We start from the raw sequence: 21,894 nt of genomic DNA, 5'->3' as shown, positions 1-21,894 counted from the left end.
ACTCTGACTATGAGCCCCCAAAGGGCACGTTGTTTCGTGAAGATGCTACAGAAGAGGATTTTTCCCAAGGCGCGCCCGGAGGGCGAACACCCGCCATTCCACCTTCACCTGAATCCTCTCCTGAACCCTACGTCCATCCTCCTATAGAAGAATGGGAAGAAGACGTGGACTGGTCCGAATATGGTGACATGGAGCTTTCTTCCACGATGGTCGAGGAAATAAAAAAGAATAGGGGCAAGTTAAACTGCGTAGACCAACCTTCCACGCTTTCCTGGGAAGAACTAGAGTGGACGATGGATTACTACGATCAGAAAGGAACAGCAGTAGTCCCTCTTGAAGAGATGAGGGCACATCGTTTCGACATAGGGAACTGCAGGATTCCTCGCATGGTTCTGACCCCCAGGCATGTAAGCCTCGGAGCAGGCGTGCCCCTCCATCCTTATTTTGAACAAATTTTAGAGTGGTTCGACATTGCTCCTATCCAGTTGTCGCCTAATTCGTACAAACTGGCGGCAGGGCTATACATCTTGTACAAGGAGGAAGGATATGGCGCGCCCTCTATGGAGGAACTGAGTTTTTTCTTCAGACTTACTAAGAACTCTCCTGGCTACTTTTACCTTACCATACGATCTCAACACCGTCTTAAAGGTTTCGGCGAAGGGCGTGCCTCCCATGTGAAAAGGTGGAGGGACCCCTTTTTTTATGTTTATAACACCAAAAGAATGAGGACGCAATTTAACATCTCCCCTGGTAAGAATACTCTTTTCAAGGTGCGCCCTTATTTACCCTTCCTTCACTAATTTGTTCCTCATCTTATTAGCGGAACGTGGTATGCCGTCTCTTGATAACGAAGCCCTTGAGAGAGCACAACTCATCCTCCACTTGCCCTCTCAAAGGAAGAATATAACAAACTTGGTGACCACTTCTGCTTTAATCGAGGCCGGGTTCCTTTCTCCCATGATAGGTACCAAAGTGGGTCCGACCACCTTCAGGAATGGAAGACCTCTTAAGAATAAAGGAAGCAGGGTTCTCAAGGCAGAACCTGAGGAATACACGTCTGACGCAGCCTCCCCGAGGGGAGGATGTGGGCGCGCCCGGACGACGCAAAATGAAGGCGCGCCCCTTTTTCAATATGCGCATTATACATTATTTGCATGTGTGTACATCCCTTTTTATAGCCATCTCTGGTGTACCCAAGATAACACATTCTTTACTATGTGCAGGTATGGCCGAAGTTCCTTCATTCTTCTCAAGGAAGAAGCCAAATCTGGGGGAGGACGCGTCTCTCTCGCCCGGCTTTCCAAAGCGGGGCGCGTCTAACCGTGTTTTCCAGAAACCACCCTCCAAACTGGATACCGTTTCCACGGGGACACCGCGCTCTAAAAAGCCTCGAGTCAGCAAGAAACACAACCCTGCTCAACCTTCAAGCCTGGCTTCAAGGGTCCTAGGCGACATCGGCGACACCGTCCTATCTGATAACGAGGTGCAGGCGTGGCGCGCCAAGTTAGACTCCGAGAAAGATGATTGGATTCTTAAGGCAAGCTGTGAGATGCTGATCCACAATATGGATCGTGATGACGCTAAAGCTGCCCAGGAGGCGCGCCTTTCTAACCTTGAGAAGGAGAACTCCCAGCTCAAAAGGGAGGCTAAGCAGCATGACAAAGCTCTCAAGAAGGCCGAGGATGGCAAGTTAGCCGTCGAGAAGGAACTCAACATTGAAAAGGCGCGTTTTGAGAAAGAGGTGGCTGATCTCAAACTGGAGAATTCCTCTTTGGCTGATGACAACAAACAACTCTTGGAGGATAAGGAGAAGGCGGTCGAGACATCGTTCACAGAGGGACTATTCAGCTATGTTGCTACCTTCCTCTCCGGGGAACCAAACTACAATTGGCTTCCGAACTTTGGGAAGGCTGCGGCTGATTTCATGGCTGAATTTCCTTCTAAGAATCCAGAGTTGATGGCCGCCAAGAAGGCAGAGTTAGCTGAGACGCTGGCCAAAGAGGCCACAGCCGAGGGGGCGCGCCCAGGGGGCGGCACTCAAGCTGGGGACATGTCCAAGGACGCGCCCTGAGTCGCTTAACTTTAATCTTTTGACGGTGCAGGCCCGTTCTAAGCCTTGCAAGTTGTATTATAAACTAATTTTCTGGATTCGTGACTGCATGTTCTTTTGATTGCATGCTCAACTTTAATCTTTTGGCGGCGCGCCCATGCTCTTTCGCATTTCTTAATTTATGGGGAGGGCGCGCCCTTATGAATATTATGCTTTATATTTAGTATCACCGTCCCTTCTCGCATTGCTCACATGTAGCTTTCATGATGCCATCAGTTAATGTTATTATTTATCGGAGGGCGCGCCTTCAGAGGGTCATGCCAATCTCCCATTATATCTAGGGCGCGCCTTTTCATAACATGCAGAACGAAGCTGTGTTTTAGCTCTTTTAAGTCAAGGGACGTGTCCTGGGAAGACGCGTTCTTCCCTTATCTTGTCTTCAATTCTCCTTACTGGACAGGAGACCGCGTCTCCCGAGCCATGTCTGGAGAGGGCGCGTCCTTCCCTTATCTTGTCTTCAATCCTCCTTACTGGACAAGAGACCGCACCTCCCGGGCCATGTCTGGGGAGGGCGCGTCCTCCCCTCCACATGATATACAAAAACGGCTACAACACCTCGGAAGAGTCGTCGTATCCCCCGGAGGGGTCGTCATATCCCCCCGGAGGGGTAGGTCTTCCTATCCCCGGAGGGACGGTCTTCGTCTCCCTCAGAAGGGTTGTCTCAGCGAATGTACACTCTCCCATAAGAAGAGCCTTCTTACAACACATCAGACAGGTCCTTCTTTAACATGAGGTCGCGCCCCCGGGGAGGCGAGGACACCCCGTCAAAGGCACGCCCTTGGTCTTCATCTCATTGTCAACTTCTTACAAGGGACGCGCCCCTCGGTCACCTCCGAAGAGGGCGTGCCCTCCTCCACATATTACAGGACGTGGGTGGACGGAGGTCGGTCGCGTCTCTCCATCAACACTCTCAAGTAAGGCGTCCCTCCTTGTGACTCGGAGGACGCGTCCTTTTCAAGCAACACCAAGGGTCGGTCGCGTCCTCCCTTTATAAGCAGGAGGACGCCTCCTCTTCAAGCAACACCAAGGGTCGATCGCATCCTCCCCTTATAAGCAGGAGGACGCGTCCTCTTCATGGGACACGTGTGACCTGGAGGACACATCCCTCCTTCCGACACGGAGGACGCGTCCTCTTCATTAAGATACGCAACATCGGCGGATCAGTCGCGTCACGGAGGGCTGCGCCCTTCCGTTCAGACTAGTCTCTTCAAGGGTCGGTCGCGTCCTCACTTTATAAGCAGGAGGACGCGTCCTTCCTTTATATAGGACTCTTAGCCCAATTCATGTCTTACTTAGTTAAACTAAGTACATACTTGGCCCAACAAGGACCTAGCCAAATTTGGCTATAACAAGTACTCCCCAAATTTTCTTGATATTGGAGATATCAGGGAAATTTTTACTCCATACCACACATCCTCTTCCGAGAGCGCGTCCGCGCATAGAGGCGTGACGTAAGCCACTTCTATTCCTCGACATTCCAAGATGCAGGCTGTGCACAAGCCTTGCATGTATATAATGTCGGTGTCTTTGATCATTTAGCAAAGTTGCTAAGCATGAGGCTGTCGCGTCTTCTTGATGTGTTCATAAATAATAAGCAATCTTTATGTAGACAAAAGAAAACAGGGGGCACGGCCTATCTGTCGTTGACAGTGGCGCAGCTTCGCTTATTCCTTCCAAAGGACACATTCAACCATAACATTCGCGCCAATGAACTTCAACAAAAGAAGGGCGCGCCTTCGCTGTGCGAAGGTTTGTGGCTTTTTTTTTTTTTTTTTTTTTTAGCCTTAGTGTGTCCATGGTACCTGGGAATAGTAAATATAAGGCGCGACTTACAGAGTGGCGCTGCCTTGTTATAACATGACCCCTTTTAATTCTTTTTGTTAAAGAATTGCCTAAGCAGAGGGCGCGGCTGATGGCGCTGCCTTGCAATATTTCTTTTCTTTCAAGGACTGTATAAGCAGAGGGCGCAGCCTTACTTGTAATGTGGGCTCTTTTGATCTTTTCCAAGGATTAAGTAGAGGGCGCGACCTTTGGCGCGGCCTTTGGCGCAGCTTTACTTTTTCACGCGTGAATCACTTGCTTAAGAAAATCAAGAGGACCACTCCCCAGTCCATACATCTTCCCATATGGGGCATCACGAATCTTATCGTGGTTTACATAACTCCGGTGCATCGCACAGGTCCCAGAGCTCATAGCTCAATGGGGAATGAATAGTATAAAATGTTATCCAGAGCATATCATGGATATGTAAGATCCAGAGCGTATCATGGATGCGCAAGTATAATGTCCAGAGCGTATCATGGATGCGCAAATATAGTATCCGGAGCGTATCATGGATATGTAAATAATCATAGCATCCAGAGTAGATCGTGGATGACATCCAGAGCGTATCATGGATGGTTAAAATTCATAGTACCCAGAGCTGGTCATGGATAATTTGGTAACCTTTGAAAGGGCTTAAGTGTACCTTGATCAAAGACCTTGCAGGTATCATGCTACGTTCCTGTAGAACGGAGGGCGCGCCCTCATCAAGATGGACAGCTCCTTTAGCATGTTGGACTTGACCTGCACTTTATCATGTATACGACTTAATACTGATGGTCAGTGTTACCTCACGACGCGCCCTGTTAGGGGAAGACGCGTCCTCCCAAATTATCAACCCTGGAAACATGACTTTGGAACTCGGGGTGCGTCCAACTAGGAGGAGGCGCGTCTTTGAAGCATCTCCCTTCTCAACCTTATTATCCTGAGGGCGCGCCCTCATGCGCTTCCTCAAGTGATGAGTACTTCCGAGAGGGCGCGCCCCAGGGAGGGACGTGACCTCTTCAAGACTAGTGAGCTTCTTCCTGAGTATATTTGTCTTCACAAAATATCATATGAAGCAATTAATGCATCAGACATACCAGAGGGCGCGCCCTGTCAGAGGGAGGCGCGCAATTCGTTCTCTGATAGAATACTGGTTGGATATGGCGTACCCCTTTAGGAGGGCGCGCCTTGTTGGAGGAAAGTGCGACTACTCCTCACGGAGAAGAGGTGTACTCCTCTTAAAGGTAACACCATATTACCTGTGAATTTACACATGTGGTAGTCTTAGGGAACCAAATACTGGGGGAGTTTAGTATTTACCTGAGGGCGCGCCCGGTCAGGGGAAGGCGCGCATCCTTACGACTTTTCGAGCTAGGTTCCATCTCAATAGCTCGCCCTTCGTAACTTTCCCGTTCATATCATCACATGTGGTCAGGCCTTCAACATGCGCCTCTCGCGAACCTCAAATTACTTGCTCTGGGGAGGGCGCGCCCCTTCAGAAAACCGTTGAGGCTTCCAGGGAGGCGATCTCCTTCTCGTAAAGACTCAAACCACAACAGACTTGTTAGCAATAACATGCGAAAGCATTGTGAGAATCTTACCCGGAGGTGCGCCTTCTTCGGAGGTGTTAGGGAATTCGTTCCTCACGGTGGTAGTCGAGCACCACATCACTTGGAGGCGTACCCTGTCAGGGGGAGGTGTACCCTGTCCAGGGGAGGTGTACTCTATCCGGGGGAGGTGTACCCTGTCCAGGGGAGGTGTACTCTATCCGGGGGAGGTGTACTCTGTCCGGGGGAGGTGTACTCTCTCCGGGGGAGGTGTACTCTGTCCGGGGGAGGTGTCAGGTCTCCGAAAATCACATCCTTCGCTGACTCCCCGGTCCAGAAAACCCTGATCACAAATTAGGTTACCTCCTAGAATTTCGTTGATGATTGTCCTCCTTCAAACTCCCGATGGAGATATCGTCCTTTTTCTGAAAAAGTAGATGAAGGTCTCCTCCTCTTTTGTGCTCTAGCCATCGCCCTGCCGGAAAACGCTCCTCCTCTACGTGCGAATCTCCGTCGTGTGACATCTCTTCCTCCTAAGATGAAGATCTTGAATAGCCCCTCCTTCTAGCGCCAATTTGTTGATAGAGGAATTTGGTAATCAACAAAGATGAGGTTCACGGCCGGAATCAAGATCCTTGACGGTGGTTTTGGTCGCCGGAGAGTGGTGGTTGTTTGTTTTAGGGGTGGCTGAGATTAGGGTTTTGAGTTGGTCTCACGTGCTCTCAACTCATGATCCCCCAATGTGCCTACGTACCCCTATTTATAGGGGATCAAGCCATACGTAGTTCTATTGGACCAAGAGTCCTAGTTTGATCAGGACTAGGCCTCTTGGCGATAAGGTCGGAGATAGGCCGAAGGCCCATCTTGGAGAATCCTACTCCTGTTAGAATTAGTCTTGAGTATGACTACCCCAGACTCCTAATCCAAATAGATCACGGATTCAACGATATCTCCACTACGAGAGATAGCATCTACCACGACTCTTATGGAGAAGTTATCTGGGAGAGCCATGGCTAACCCCTCGAGGTGCAGGGACATGTCCTCACCTCTCGGTGAGGTCTTCATCTTCAAACAAGGTAGACAAGGAGCCAAATTACACGATCGTCTCAATCCCCCGATGAGGGCTAACTCACCAGAATACAGGATCCAGACATATGATCGGCCTTCATATTACCCCGGAGGGCCTTCAAGAATCATGATCACCTCAAGCCCCCACACAAGGGTTAACTAGGCAGATTACAGGATTGAGGATTATAGATCATGCCCGGATGAGCCCGGGAACTGTCAGATGAGCCTGACAACTACCAAATGAGCTTGGTAACTACCAAATGAGCTTGGTAACTAGTCTTCATATCCCCCGAAAGGGTCGTCACGGAGACTCACTCATCCTCCCTCACACATCATTTATTCACATCGGTAGCTTTGCCAAGTCAGAGGACGCGCCCTAACAGAGAGGACACGCCCTCCCTCTCCTTGATCTTTCTCACCTTCATGCCAGCGTCTTGGGACAGGGGGCCGCGTCTCCCGGAATATCCCCGGGAAAGACGCGCCCTGCCCTTTATCTTCTCATCCAAAAACCAACACAACAATTAATAAAAAGAATTAAAAGAATTCCGTCGACCATCCAAAACTTCAAGTGGTACGATACAATTCTCTGATTCCTTGAACATCATCTCCATGCAGATCCTTAGTCATATCATCTGAAACTGAAGGGAACATAATTGCACCTTCCACCGAGCTATGTTCCAGCCCTAGAAGGTGCCCTATTTCGTGCAGTGCCACCGTCTCCAAGTCTATGTGTCCCGCCATTGGCCCGATGGACCACGGCTCATCTGCATCGAGATGGAGACTTCCTCTGGTCGGCGGCGAGGCATGTCCCAAAACTCCGTAAGGCCCGTCAAAAGGGAAACCATCACCGTGATCACGGCAGTGGAAACCTATTGTAATGTCACTTGTGGAACTGCTTGATGCCAATGTGTCATTTTCTATCCGAGTAAATGTGAAGTGTGTAGCAGAAGCCCACTTGTCAAAAGCTCGTGATATCGCGCTGGCAGCATCTGCAGGTGTATTATTTTCAAACTTGTAACTAAGGTTTGTTTTGAAAGCCGGCCATTTTGGGGAGCCACTGAAGAATTTATAATGAGAGACTGTATGGTGGTGGCGGTGGTGGGGCGCTCTCTTTCGTGCTGCTCGCATACGGCTGTGACCATTGGTGATGTCGGAGACGCCACATCGAGGCAACATCATGCTTGACACTGTTTTAGCATCCAGGATTCCGGTGGGCTTGAGGTGGTAATTGAGTTGGTAGGTTTTGATGGCAGCCTCAAGTGTTTCATCAAAAATATGATCTACATTGTTGCTCTCGGATTCGAGGCTCTGAACATTTGGCTGGATATTGGAGTTGATGTAACCAAATTTAGTGAGATAATTCTTGAGCTGATGGAGGCCTTGTGGTTTATCACCCTTTTGAGAACCTTGCAGGTTCTTAAGAAACTCGAAAGGTGAAGGATGTGCCTCAGAAAATAAAGCAGAGAGTAATATGCATGAGATCAAGTATTGAAATATTACAGCAAGAGCCATTGATTTAATTCTTTGGATAGAGTAATAGAGATTTAGACTTGGGAGAGTTATACAAATTGTTGGAATTGTTTACGCTATTTATAATAGACTTCCCTCTGCTTCAATTTCCTTGTGTTTTCCCCTTCTGCAGACTCCACACGCGTTAATATAGTATATACGACCAATGCTCAGGAGAATATTGTATACCAATACGATGTTTGTCCCACCATGATCGCGAAATGATTGACTTATACTTCAGAAATTCAGACTTGTGCTCGTGCACAAACAATTAAATAATATATAATTGTATAAATACTTTATGACGAAATGTTTTAAAAAAAAGAGGGGACTTGTATCCTCTTGATCACGATTCGACTCCCGAAGGAGGGAGAATATGTGATTATGGCTCCTGGATCAGAACATGTCGTATAAGTGCGATTTACCTTACTTCACGTAGTTTGCAGGCTATTACGTGATCTCGTGGGTTTACCCAATGCGCGGGTAGGGATGCGGGTTTCTACGTTAAAAATAAAATAAAAATTGAAGAAGTTAGATATTGATATTTTTTCTGCAGTTGCATGCATTTTGGTTTTCCCTTTAATACATTTTTAATAGATCAATGTATATAATAAATTACATATGTGAAGAAAAATCTCCTTTATGTTTTACTATATTACTAACCTTTTCAATAAACTCACTTGGCACCCCAATAGCACCATAAGATCTCTAATGGGAGTGCTAACGAGAGTATCGGTCTATGTCATGCCACATAGCATTGACACCCTTCTTGGCACCTGTCGTTGGAGATGCTCCTAGAGCGTCCATGAGAACATATAAATCACACATGACTTAAAATATTGCGCTTTTAATATCTATTAAATTGATTCTTCTGTACAAACAGGCTCACTTTCAAACTTATTGTGCTAAACAGAATATAAAAATCAGCCATACACGAAAGCAGGAGATATGCGCTGACCTGTTTCATTCCTTTTAGCTCAGTGCTGCCGTAATTCCCAAATATGATGGGATCGTTATAATTTAATTTTTTTTGTCAGGTTTATAATTTAATCTTAAACTCAAACAAATTAACGCATATATTTTATATAAGAGTTAATTACAGTTTGTAACCCCTAGGATTGCTCCAAACGCACTTAAGATCCTGAACTATCAAACGTGACATAATGCACCCTGAACTTTACATTCCCGTGCAAGTTGTAACTCATAGTCACTATTCCGTCCAAATATACCGTTAACTTTAACTGTTTGAGAGGTAACAGTGTGTATATTAGTTTCTAACAGCTACTTTACCTCCTGTGACTCCTCAAAGTTTATGTATTATATTTTGAAATTATTTCTGAACACACACAAAGATGTAAAAAATATTAAAATAATTTTTAAAATATGTATTTATTTTAAAATTTTAAAATAAGTTACATCGTTTATGTAAAAATAATAATAAATTTTCAGATTCTAAATCTAGATACATATTTTAAAACTTATTTTAAATTTTTTTACATCGTTGTGTGTGTTCAGAAATGATTTCAAAATATAATACATAATTTTTGAGGGGTCACAAGAGGTAAAGTAACTGTTAGAAACTAATATACACATTGTTACCTCTCAAACAGTTAAAGTTAACGGCATATTTGGACGAAATAGTGACTATGGGTTACAACTTGCACGGGAATGTAAAGTTCAGGGTGCATTATGTCACGTTTGATAGTTCAGGATCTTAAATGCGTTTGGAGCAATCCTAGGGGTTACAAACTGTAATTAACTCTTTATATAAACGGTCTTTCTAATGTGTGCCCAAGGGCACACAATAAGCACAAACTCTGATGGAAATGGCTTCATTTGATTGGTGGACTTGGTGTAAATGCAAGGGGGCCATTCAAATTTATTATCTATCCACCAATCAAAAGCTACCATTCTCATGGGAGTTAGTGACTATTGTGTGCCCTTGGGCACACCATAGAAAATTCGTTATATAAATATAAGTATTTGTTGCAGGTTTGTTCGCACGTCGGAGCCGAGGAACACGTGTTCCCCCTGATACTCGTGTGCCCTTGCAGCTTGTAACCTGCGTACATGCATCGTGTGTATAGGTGAGCATATACGTCTGTATATATATCAAGGCTGCAAAAATTCGTTGTTGATTACACACTAAAACCGGAAATTATGTGGAAAATCTTGTATGCTAATGCCTGCAGTATTAACGAGGCTTCAGGGAAATCAATCCTGGTTGTGAGAAAATTATAGTACTTAAAGAGTTGATTACTTAAATATTAGTATTCTAATTAGTATTTTGTGTATCTGATATTCTGATTTGTTAAGTAGGAGTACCCTTTGCAATTATATAATTCTGACTAATTTATTTTACCAATGGAGCTTATACCACCCTAAATCAATTATTGTTAAGAATCAATTATTATTAAGGATATTAAGTACTCCTCATAACATATTATTCTCGTTTTTAAGAATCAGTCATTTTATATGATATTATGATCATGAAGGCATAATTATGCCTCAAAAATGGACGCTAGTGACAGGGCCGGCTCAAGAAATTAGGGGGCCTTAGGCAAATTATAGAATGAGGCCTAATCTTTAAAAAATCAAATATTATTTAACTTTACAGGTTAATATTCACTGTGATTTTGTAATATGATGTGTGCGTTAATATAAATAACTAAACATATGTGGATTGTTGTATATAATTTATATTATAATGAAAATATTTTGTTATTAAAATCAGAATTCATAAATCACATGAACTGAAAGGAAAACTGAAAAATATAATAATATATTTAATATTTTTATTTTATTTTTGAGAAGTAAAACTTATGTTCACGAATACACATCACTAACAAGACAATAATTCACATATTTATTAGGCTTAAAATTTAACTAAGATATTTATGAAGTTGGCAAAAAAAAAAAAAAACGACTACTAATATCAATATTAAAATTTAATCATTATTTTTTGAAAAAACAATTGATGACACAAAAATTTTCAATTTTTTTACAAGATTTAGATATTAATTCTAATTTATTATTATTTTTTTCATATCATAAAACTAATTCATCATATATATATAAATTATAAATTTTGGGACCTCTTCATAATGGGGGCCTTAGGCCATTGCCTAAATGGCCTATGAAGTGAGCCGGCCCTGGCTAGTGATTCCAAATGACTTTATGATGATGGAAAATTTAGAATACACAATCGTGACAAAAAAAATTTCCAACATCCTGAGATGACAACCTTTGCGCTATTCGAGTTTGATAAATTGTTTGTAGATGCAAGTTTTGTCTTAGACACTGATGTTTTTTGTTGGGGGGAAATGTATTGACCACACATTCGTGAATTATCCAATCTGGAAGTCCAGAATATTGCACGTTGGAGCTAGGCAGATATAGAGACATTCTCTCTTTCTTTCTTTCCTTGGATTCGAAATCACACACAAATACTTTTGCAGGTTTGCTCTCACGTTGAAGATGAGGAACACATGTTCACCAGGCCTGATACTCATGTGTCCCAGCGCTGGTTGCAATTTACGTGCATCCTATATAAATAGGCGGGCATATACATCTGTATTTAATTCTTTGTTGAAAATTTCATTCTTGGTTACACACTCAAACCAGAAATTTTGGGAAGTCTTGCATGCAGTTGAGCATTCTCTGAGCTCCAAGTAAAGCAAAACTAGCATTAACAATGTGGCTTTTAACAATATTTTTGTATTTACTTGACTTTGAATATATACTAATATTGAAATTAACTAGTCAAGTCCGGCCAGTTACACGGACGAGCAGGGACTATCGGAATATTGCGGTTATGTATAGTTACTTGTCAATTTTGATCTTCTGGCGCGGCTGCTAGGTTAATTAGCAGGAAATTACTAAATTCTATGCATCACATACGGCATTATAAAATTCAAAAAAAGAAAAAATGACTGCACTATAAAAATATCCTAATTATTACCATACCATCAGATAGTATGGTTAACAGTACTTAATTTATTAGTTTGAATTCTATTGCGAGTTATCTATGCTGAGATCTAAAATTCCAAAAAGGAAAAAAAAATGTGTTGAACAACAATCTAAAAAAAGCAAAAAGAAAAAAAGAAGATAAGAAGTAACATGAACAGTATCTTATCATACTAGCATTCTATCAAAATATTTAATAACGAATAGCTAGGTTCTTTCCTAATTGTACAAGTAGTCCCTACAAAAATCTCAATTCCTTCAATAAGTTTCAATATGTTTACATTTTAACTTGTATAAAACAAATTAACCTATCACTGAAGCGATTAGCGTGCCCAAATAATCCTAGTAAACATTTAGATATATTATAATATTATAATATTCTGAACATATTCGTCGTATATCTTATATTTAAGAATAAGTCACGAACCTGTACAATGAGACTTGTTTATGTATATTTAACTTCACATATATTTATATTTATAGGCATCAATTAATATGTTATTATATTCAATATGATATTCTTCACTTGTGATTATCTCTTTTATTCATGATCGGTAATTTTTAATTCAAAACTGATAAAAAAATGTTTTTTTTGACGAAATGCGAAGAATTTAATAAATAACCGAAACTCAGCCGAGACAAACCCTCGAACTGTCAATTACAACCTGATTAAAAAATAAAAAACGAGCTAAACATATAGCCGTTTTGTTTTCAGATAGTTTAACAAATAGAATATTTAAATTCTTTGAACCAAAAAGTATTACAATCAAATCTGGAACAATCCAACCTACATCATTTGTGAACATAGTAGCATCACAATCGATCTTCACATAAGCAGCAGCATCTGTAGCCTAATTTTCAGAATTATCAGCTACATCCACTGATACTGGATCAAAAAATGACCCTAAAACATGAACAATATTGTGTTGTGAAAGGTGAGTTCTTGTAATATCTACCACCGTGCCATATTTGATACAAGCCATACGGATCACCCAAAATATCATGTAACACCATCTTGAAAACGTTACCGAAATCCATAACAACACACAGAGAAACATCAAAACAAATACAAATATCCTAAAAAGATGGGCACAACCTTGATAACAAGGTACTCAACAAGAATTCACCCAAAAGGATTAGATCTTGGTTTTATTGATAAAACTGATAAATATAAGAGAAGATGGAAGAGCGAAGATAATTAATGGGGATGAAGGATGAAGAGCGGAGAAGTGGCGGCTAGAATGTTGAAGGTCGACTCTCAAAACTGCAAACACTATTTACTTTTTTTTGTTGATAATTATTATTAAAAACTATGTAATGGCTGTGTGTATTCTTGTATCATATGTGAATAATTTTAGTGAATCTCGTGTAAAAATGAAATGCTTGATCAGAGTTTTCAAAAAAAACTGATAAAAAAATGTTGGTTATAATGCTAATCGCACAAATTCAAAATTTATATCTAGTAAACAATATATTCCCTCCTCTCATCTATGGTATCCGTCGATCAAAGTTCATATTTTAGTATTATAATTAGAACCATGAAAGAAACTATCCAATGTGGGTTGGTGTCAATATTATTACCCGCGAGATAATTAATCACGTGAGAAACTCCAAATTTACAATTGTCATGGTCATATGGTGTAAATATTGTGTATTTATAAACTTTTAAAGGAGTGTGAAGATAACCCACATAAAGGTATCATCTATATTTCTGTTGAAATGACATAATATAGTAATATCTATGGATATTCAAAAATTGAAAGAATATTGTACAACAAGCTCCTGATTAATCTCGGAGCATCTCAGCAAACTATCTAATCAAAGCTTCAAAATGTATGATATAATTCTCTGATTCCTTGAACATCATCTCCATGCAGATCTTTAGTCATATTATCTGCAACCGAAGGGAACATAATTGCACTTTCCACCGAGCTATGTTCCAGGCCTAGAAGGTGCCCTATTTCATGCAGTGCCACTGTCTCCAAGTCTATGTATCCCTCCATTGGCCCGATGGACCACGGCTCATCTGCATCGAGATGAAGACTTCCTCTGGTCGGTGGCGAGGCATGTCCCAAAACTCCGTAAGGCCCGTCAAAAGGGAAACCATCACCATGATCACGGCTGTGGAAACCTATTGTAATGTCACTTGTAGAATTACATGATGGGGATGTGTCATTTTCAATCCGAGTAAATGTGAATTGTGTAGCAGAAGCCCACTTGTCAAAAGCTCGTGATATCGCGTTGGCAGCATCTGCGGGGGTGTTATTTTCAAATTTGTAACTAAGGTCAGTTTTGAAAGCTGGCCATTTTGGGGAGCCACTGAAGAACTTATAATGAGAGACTGTATGATGATGATGGTGGTGGTGGCGGTGGTGGGGCGCTCTCTTTCGTGCTGCTCGCATACGGCTGTGGCCATTGGTGATGTCGGAGACGCCACATCGAGGCAACATCATGCTTGACACCGTTTTAGCATCAAGGATTCCGGTGGGCTTGAGGTGATAATTGAGTTGGTAGGTTTTGATGGCAGCCTCAAGTGTCTCATCAAAAAAATGATCCACATTGTTGCTGTCAGAGTCGAGGCTTTTAACATTGAGTTTGTTATCATGAATACCGGAGTTAATGTAACCAAATTTAGTGAGATAACTCTTGAGCTGATGGAGGCCTTGTGGTTTATCACCCTTTTGAGAACCTTGCAGATTCTTAAGAAATTCAAAAGGTGAAGGATGTGCCTCAGAAAATAAAGCACAGAGTAATATGCATGAGATCAAGTATTGAAACATTACAGCAATAGCCATTGATAAGATAAGTAGACGTTTAGATAGAAAGATTTAGGTTGGGGAGAGTTATACAATTTGCTGGAATTGTTTACGCTATTTATAGGCCTCTCTTTGTTTTTGTTGGACTCAAGAGCTTTGAAACAAATAATACGATGAGTTTCCTGGTGTTTTCCACGTCTGCAGCCTTGGTTTATAGACAATATTCACGACCAATGCTACAAACAAATTCTATAACTTACTCCCACGAATCAATCTCCGTCCCACCATCTCAAATTTCACACATTTACATATTTGACTTGAATTTACGCATGAGGTTTTCACTGCAGAGTGTCACGCTTCTACTTTTTACTAAATACTCCGTACTATTATTTGACTATTATAATATGAATATATAATATATTTATTATTATAAGTATTTAACGGGCGGGGATACCCAGGCAGTTTTGTCTGTTAAAAAGAAAGAGTAAATTAATGTATGAAATGTTTTAGGGGTGAAAAGCAAGTTCCTCTGGTGGTAATTTAGTTAAGAACGTGATATTTACTATTTGGTACTGCAGCTTCTCGCACCGCGTTATGGTAAAATAATATTATAAATTTATACACAAACTGCGACGATTCTTTGTTTTTTCAGCTGCCGTGGTAAACGTTTAGTTGATGAGTTGACGACTACGGCACATAAAGATAGTGTCAGAGTTCAGACTGACTTGAGAAGCAACAGAGGCGATTTATTTCGAAGCAAATTGTCAAAGATAGAGAGCTGCTATATCATTAACAGAGACTAAATGTTTTTGTTCTGAATTAGTTCTATGTTAAAGAATGCTTAAATCGTAAAATTTGGCCCTATACGCAGTTAAAAGTTAACATGTGATTAATATTCCACATATATCTCTACATTGTTTTTCCAACCTGAAATTGCAGATTCTGTTTGCCGCACTCGAGCGGAATAGTTTAAGACACGAGGTTGAAATAGCGTTAAATTGGGCGTGCAAGTTAATAAGTTATAATAATTGACTATATTTAAAAAATATTATATTATTATAATCTCAAATAATTATTAATAAAATATATAATTTAATATAATAATAGACAATATAACATCAATATATTAATATAAAAGAGAAATGAGGGTATTTTGGTGGCACCTCTAAAATAGCTCTATTATATTTTTCTAATATTCTGATATTTTTGAAATATAATAAAAAAAAATTTTAATTTTGAATATGTTAAAAGAAAATTTCAAAACCATTTCAGTATTGGAGGAAATCTCAAAATTACTTTTTCCGATTTCAAAATCATCGGAAGGGAAAAGTTCCAAAATTATCATTTCTGGTATAAGAATAAAATTTCAAAACTCATTTTTTTTCGGTTCCGAAATTGGCGAATGATAGTTTCAAACTATAATATCTGGTAAGTTATATTTTTCTAATATTCTGAAAATTTTAAATTATATTCGAAATTATTGGAAGAAAGTTTCTGATTATATATTTAGTCTTCCAAGACTAAATGCATATTTTTGGAAAGTGTGTATATCATATACATAAATTAATTTTGATAATTCAATATTTTCCTATACTATACATATATGCATTTTAGAGATAATCAATACTCCTTCCTTCCCATTTTAATTGTCCAGTATTGACTTTCATTGGTCAAATTGATCAACTTTTGACCAAACATATAGAACAAATTTGTTATTATTTTAAAAAACTAAAAGTTACATTTTATAATAGTATATTGTATATACTTTATAATGATATAATTTTTTTTTATTTTTTAAAATTATACAATATGTGTAACTCTCAGTCAAAATTTGATCAATTTGACCATCCAAAAATCAAACTGGACAATTAAAATAGGAAGGAGGGAGTAAATCTCTATAAATTAAGATCAAATATTCTTAAACATTCTTAACTTTAACACAAACAAGTTTTTTTTAGTTCTTCAGACTATAGAGAGTTATACTATGCTAACACAATTTCACTATTGCTTAACTTATTTACTTCCTACTTTTAATCCACTTCTTTACTTTTAAGTAAGAAATCATTTTTTCTTTTAAATTTGCCCAAACGGCCCCATGAAATACTCTCAATTAATATTATCATTTTTTTTTTGTTTTTGCCAGAATATTATCAATTTTTTAAATTATATATTTTGAAATGAAAAACGGAAATACAAAGATATCTTTGTCAGTGATTGTCCTGTTTTCTTTGAAATCCGGTTCAATCACAGATGCCCAGCGTGTTCCCTGGTATACTTCGAAATGACTACTCATTACCCAGCGCCCATTCTTCCGGCCCAAACACGCGTAGGCTGGATCGGCATAGGCGTGATGGGCTCCGCCATGGCCGGTCGTCTCCTCGCTGCCGGCTACCCTCTCACTGTATACTCCAGGACCCCTTCGAAATCCCTCTCTCTCCAATCCCAAGGTGCCCATCTCGCTAATTCACTCTCCGATCTCGCTAAAGCTAGTGATGTTATTTTCACTATGGTGGGACACCCCTCAGATGTTCGACAAGTTGTCTTAGAGAAGGCAACTGGTCTTTTGCCTCATTTGAACTCCCACACTGTTTTAGTTGATCACACTAGTAGTCACCCTTTGCTTGCTAAGGAAATTTGTATTGCTGTTAAGGAAAGGAATTGTTATTCCATTGATGCCCCTGTTTCAGGTGGGGATATAGGAGCTAGGGAGGGGAAGTTGGCTATTTTTGCGGGCGGGGAGGAGAGTGTTGTGGAGTGGCTTTCGCCTTTGTTTGAAGTGATGGGGAGGGTTACTTATGTGGGTTCTAGTGGGAATGGGCAGAGTTGTAAGATTGCCAATCAGATTGTGGTTGGAGGGAATTTGCTTGGTTTGAGTGAAGGTTTAGTGTTTGCGGAGCGTGCTGGGGTGGATAAGAGGGAGTTTTTGGAGGCGGTGAAGAGTGGTGCTGCGGGGTCGATGGTGATGGAGTTGTTTGGGGAGAGGATGATTGAAAGAGATTTTAAGGCCGGCGGGTTTGTTGAGTATATGGTTAAGGATTTGGGAATGGGGGTGGATGTTGTGGACGGGCAAGAGAGTGAGAAAGTTGTGGTGTTACCGGGGGCTGCTTTGTGTAAGCAGTTGTTTTCGAGTATGGTTGCTAATGGGGATGGCAAGCTTGGTACACAGGGACTTATTACTGTTATTGAAAGGATTAATGGAAAGTGATGTGGTTCAGTTGTTGAGGTCGGATATGTTGTGAAGTAGTAGTAATGATATTGGACAATGAAAGTATGTATTTGTTTTGTACAATGTGTAGTTGGAGATTGTGTGAGCTTTGGTGCTGATATTCAAGGAAGATGGTTATTGCTTCTTGCAAAGTTTCCTCCGTTCTTTTTAGAGATAATATACCAGCATTGGCCTGAAACCTGTTTGTTTATTTGATTTTGAATAACTTCATATATAACGTCACCACTCTATGCAGTAGTTTATCGGATCACGCGTTTATCACATCTGTAAAAGTTTTAGATGTTGAATAATAAAGCATGTGTATATTACTCAACATAAATTGTGTGGAGTTGGTGTGTAGTAGAGTAATTTGTTAATGTCAAATAATTAAGAGATACGCCGCCTATTGAGACATTAAATTAGGTTCAGTTTATTTGGGTTGGTGTGTTGGTTGATTTTTAGACTATGTTACTGCATACTCCTTCCACTAAAGCTGCTGGATTCCTTTGGTATAAAACCTGAGTAGTATAAGGGGGAATTTTAAGGGTGCCCTCGATGCTTGAATTCTTATCATCACCATTGACATGTGGAAGCCTTGTCTTCATACAGCTTGGTGTCTCCTACTTCTCTCCCAGGTGCTATTAAGGTTAACTCTATTGGGAATTTGGGATAATGTATATAGGTCTATTCCAAGCCAGTTTTCTACATTTCCCGAGTCCGAGTCATTTCCTGGCTCGGCATACTGTTTCCATCTCTTGCCAGTATATCTTCCATAGGTTCATATATGCCAAGCACAAAGATTTCCCCCACCAGCCTCACTTGCATCATCTTAGTGATCATCAATCAAATTGACTCCCGTTATGCTTATTACAGGAGAGTTATTGCAAGGGATCTCCAGGACCAAATTGTTTATCATTATTTACAATTTTTATGATGTGTGTGACATACTGACATCGGTTGGTCCTGCTCTGTTGCAGTTACCTCTCTCTCAAACAGGTAGCCTTGCGGCAAGAGCTATTAAGCAGGTTACGTTGCAGCAAGAGCTTTCGCCTCTTAAAGCCTCAAACAGGTTAATTTCCCCAGCAGGTCATTCTATTTCATGAACATGCAGCTATGACCTTGCATTACCAATTTACCAGGTGCTTTGAGCTTTACTTTTGCACATACAGTTGCCAAAGTGAATATTGATTTTAGTTGGTTTGCGCTGGCTGCACTTTTCCAAATGTCGACTAGTTTTGTATGTTACTGAGTTTGGCTACCATGTCTTTGGATTATAAACGCCAGAAATGTATCTAGTTTTACTCACCAGGTGTATAAATGAGCTCAATCTGTAAGCTGATGGGCTTGAACCACAATTACTTGCCAAACACCTGAAAAACTTTTAGCCGAATGCCTAAACATGCGAAAGACAAGTTTATCATTTTGTCTGTTTTACATATCCTAAATAATAACAATAAAATTATTCCGAATTCATAGGGTTTGATCATTGTAATAAATTTTATATAGCCTTTTGTGACATTTAATATCTCTTTTGTAATTTAATCCAGGTGCTTTAGCATTTAACCTAGTAGTAAAATAAAATTACTACTTGTAAATGTTTCTAACCCAAGTTTAAAATTTTTATGACAGAAAAATTGCACCAATTAAATATCACATTCTTTATCATTAAATTTTAAATCTTACCCGAATACTTTTTTTTGTGTAACAACCGAGAAATTTACAAGTACGTAAGCATAAAATTATTTTATTTACCACGTCAGGAATATTATTTTATTTTTAGAATTAGTAAGGTGAGGTACGGAATATTTTATTTAAGAGTACGTAGTGGTGTAATAATAAGTTTACGCTGGCCGACAATTAATTCACATATGTACACTAATAATAGAAATATTTGTCTGGATATAATGAACCAATGCGAGGTTATAATTTAGTGTCTAGCTGGTATTTTAGTCACCTAGTATGAAAAATATAGCTGGCTAGCTTAATTATTTATTTAACGAAAATAGCTACATTATTACCCTCTGATTTAATAAAATTTATAAATATTAATATATCGTATTTAGAGCGGATATTTTTTCTAGAAAACACGCAGCGTTTAATTGTGCGGGCCATTTATTTAGAATTTTGTCTGTACGAAAAGTATATGCAGCTCGAGTATTTATTTAGTTACCAGCTCAGGAGCCAATATTATATTTTGAATAAGCTAATTATTTTATCCCTATATTTTTATTAATTTAGAGATTGATCCAAAAATATTATAACAAATAATAATAATATATATATATGATTTATTCGATAAATTAAATTATTATTTTATTTCAGTTTCGGAAATTATCCGAAAATAAACGAAACGATACGAGAATAGGTCGAGCCGGGCAGGAAATTCGTTTCGGTTAAATGAACCTTGGAAAGTGAGCCAAGGAATAAAAATTGAGGCACTGGAAGTTTTTTGAGTGGTGGCCAAGTAAGTTGAGTGGCCACCAAGTAGTGCACGTATATTTAGGATAATTAATTAAATAATTAGAACTTAAGTGTAATTAAGGGAGCCTATAAATAGCAAGCCAAGTCAATAACATTTTTTTGGAAATTTCCATCCAGGAGAAACACAGAGCTAGCATACAGAATTTTCAGTAAGGTATTAACCCATACCTCATCTTTTCCTTATATATGGAATTGATTGAGTTTAATTTAAATGATTGTTTATTGAATATTGAACTGTTGTGGACCATTTTATCTACTGCTTTTGCCTTGATAAATGATAAACAATAAAACCAGTACATATAAATCAACATATAACATCAAAAACTTTCACCCAAATCTTTAACAATTAGGGTTAGGGTTCTTGATTAAAATTTGGTATTTGGTTGATTGGTGAATAATTGAATGTTGGGGGATTGAATTTGAATTGATTTGGTTTGGTGGGGCAGTTGAGGCGAAGGAATCGGAATCGGGTGTTAAAGGGGAAGCTGCTGGTGGGAGGCCGGAGCTCACGGCGGCGTTGCCGACGGAGCTCCACAGCGGCGACCGGAGATTTGCGAGGGGGGGATGTGTTTGTAGTAGCGCGTGTATTCGTCGTTAAGGGAAAGTCGGTGGAGCAGTCGAGGGAGAGATCGGAAAAGAGAAGAGATTGGGGAGGGAGATGGTGCGAGTCTACGGTGGGAGGCTGTGAAACAGCCAGAGTCGGCCGGAACGCCGCCTCCAGCGGCGGTGTTGTTCGGGGCGAAGAGAAAACAGAGCGAGAGAGGGAGAGAGATTGAGAGATGGCGAGAGAGAGGGAGAGAACGAGTGGGAGAGAACGAGCGAGAGGGAGGGAGAGAAAGAGAGAGGGAGAGAGAGGGAGAGAGAGAGAGAGAGAGAAGGAGAGAGAGCGAGATATTGAGAGAGAAAGAGAAGCTGGGGAGATATGGAGGAATAAGGGAATTTTGTGAGAAAATTTTATCAAGGGCAATAAAGATTTTTCACCAGCTGATTTATTTAAATTAAATAAATATAAATTATTAATTCTTTTTAAAGAGATTTATTAAATAATGGCGTTGAATAAAATTATTAAGTCGGGTACGGAAGGCAAGTGTTAAAAATGTGTTAGTAAGCGGACATAATAATAAAAAGGCCATATGTAAATAAATTAAAAGTAGGAAGTAATTTATATAATAACTAGGCTATAGAGTAAGGTTAATTTGTGGGATTATAAGTTAAGAATTTTAATAAATAAATGAGTTAGTCAATAGTCATTGGGGTGGCATTGGAAGGTTTATACTAAAGTAATTAATTAATATTCTGGGTAATATATTTAAGATAAGTTGGTACCCAAAGACAAGTTGGTAACTTGAGGTGTATTATTTGTCAAAATTAGTGACAATAGGACAAGTGGCATTATTAATAGTCAAATGTATAATTACTATTTAAATAATGGAAGACTAATTATTA

The 21,894-nt window shown here is 39.9% G+C and overlaps 3 protein-coding genes across 3 annotated transcripts; 1 reads left to right on the top strand and 2 right to left on the bottom strand.

Annotated features, from left to right (window-relative positions):
- Positions 1-7,058: 7,058 nt before the first annotated feature.
- Positions 7,059-8,067, bottom strand: LOC108207608 (metalloendoproteinase 3-MMP). Its single transcript, XM_017378045.2, has one exon. The coding sequence runs from the start codon at positions 8,041-8,043 to the stop codon at positions 7,096-7,098; it is 948 nt and encodes a 315-aa protein (XP_017233534.1). The 5' UTR covers positions 8,044-8,067; the 3' UTR covers positions 7,059-7,095.
- Positions 8,068-13,721: 5,654 nt separating this feature from the next.
- On the bottom strand, positions 13,722-14,832 carry LOC108207607 (metalloendoproteinase 2-MMP). The gene has a single exon (XM_017378044.2). It carries the CDS (start codon positions 14,799-14,801, stop codon positions 13,833-13,835), a length of 969 nt encoding a protein of 322 aa, XP_017233533.1. The 5' UTR covers positions 14,802-14,832; the 3' UTR covers positions 13,722-13,832.
- A 2,124-nt stretch (positions 14,833-16,956) lies between these two features.
- Positions 16,957-18,316, top strand: LOC108205848 (probable 3-hydroxyisobutyrate dehydrogenase-like 2, mitochondrial). The gene has a single exon (XM_017375942.2). It carries the CDS (start codon positions 17,044-17,046, stop codon positions 17,965-17,967), a length of 924 nt encoding a protein of 307 aa, XP_017231431.1. The 5' UTR covers positions 16,957-17,043; the 3' UTR covers positions 17,968-18,316.
- Positions 18,317-21,894: the final 3,578 nt, after the last annotated feature.

The sequence above is a fragment of the Daucus carota genome, chromosome 2 (assembly GCF_001625215.2).
Source record: "Daucus carota subsp. sativus chromosome 2, DH1 v3.0, whole genome shotgun sequence".
NCBI classification, from domain to species: Eukaryota; Viridiplantae; Streptophyta; class Magnoliopsida; order Apiales; family Apiaceae; genus Daucus; species Daucus carota.
This window is presented reverse-complemented; position numbering and strand designations above follow the sequence as displayed.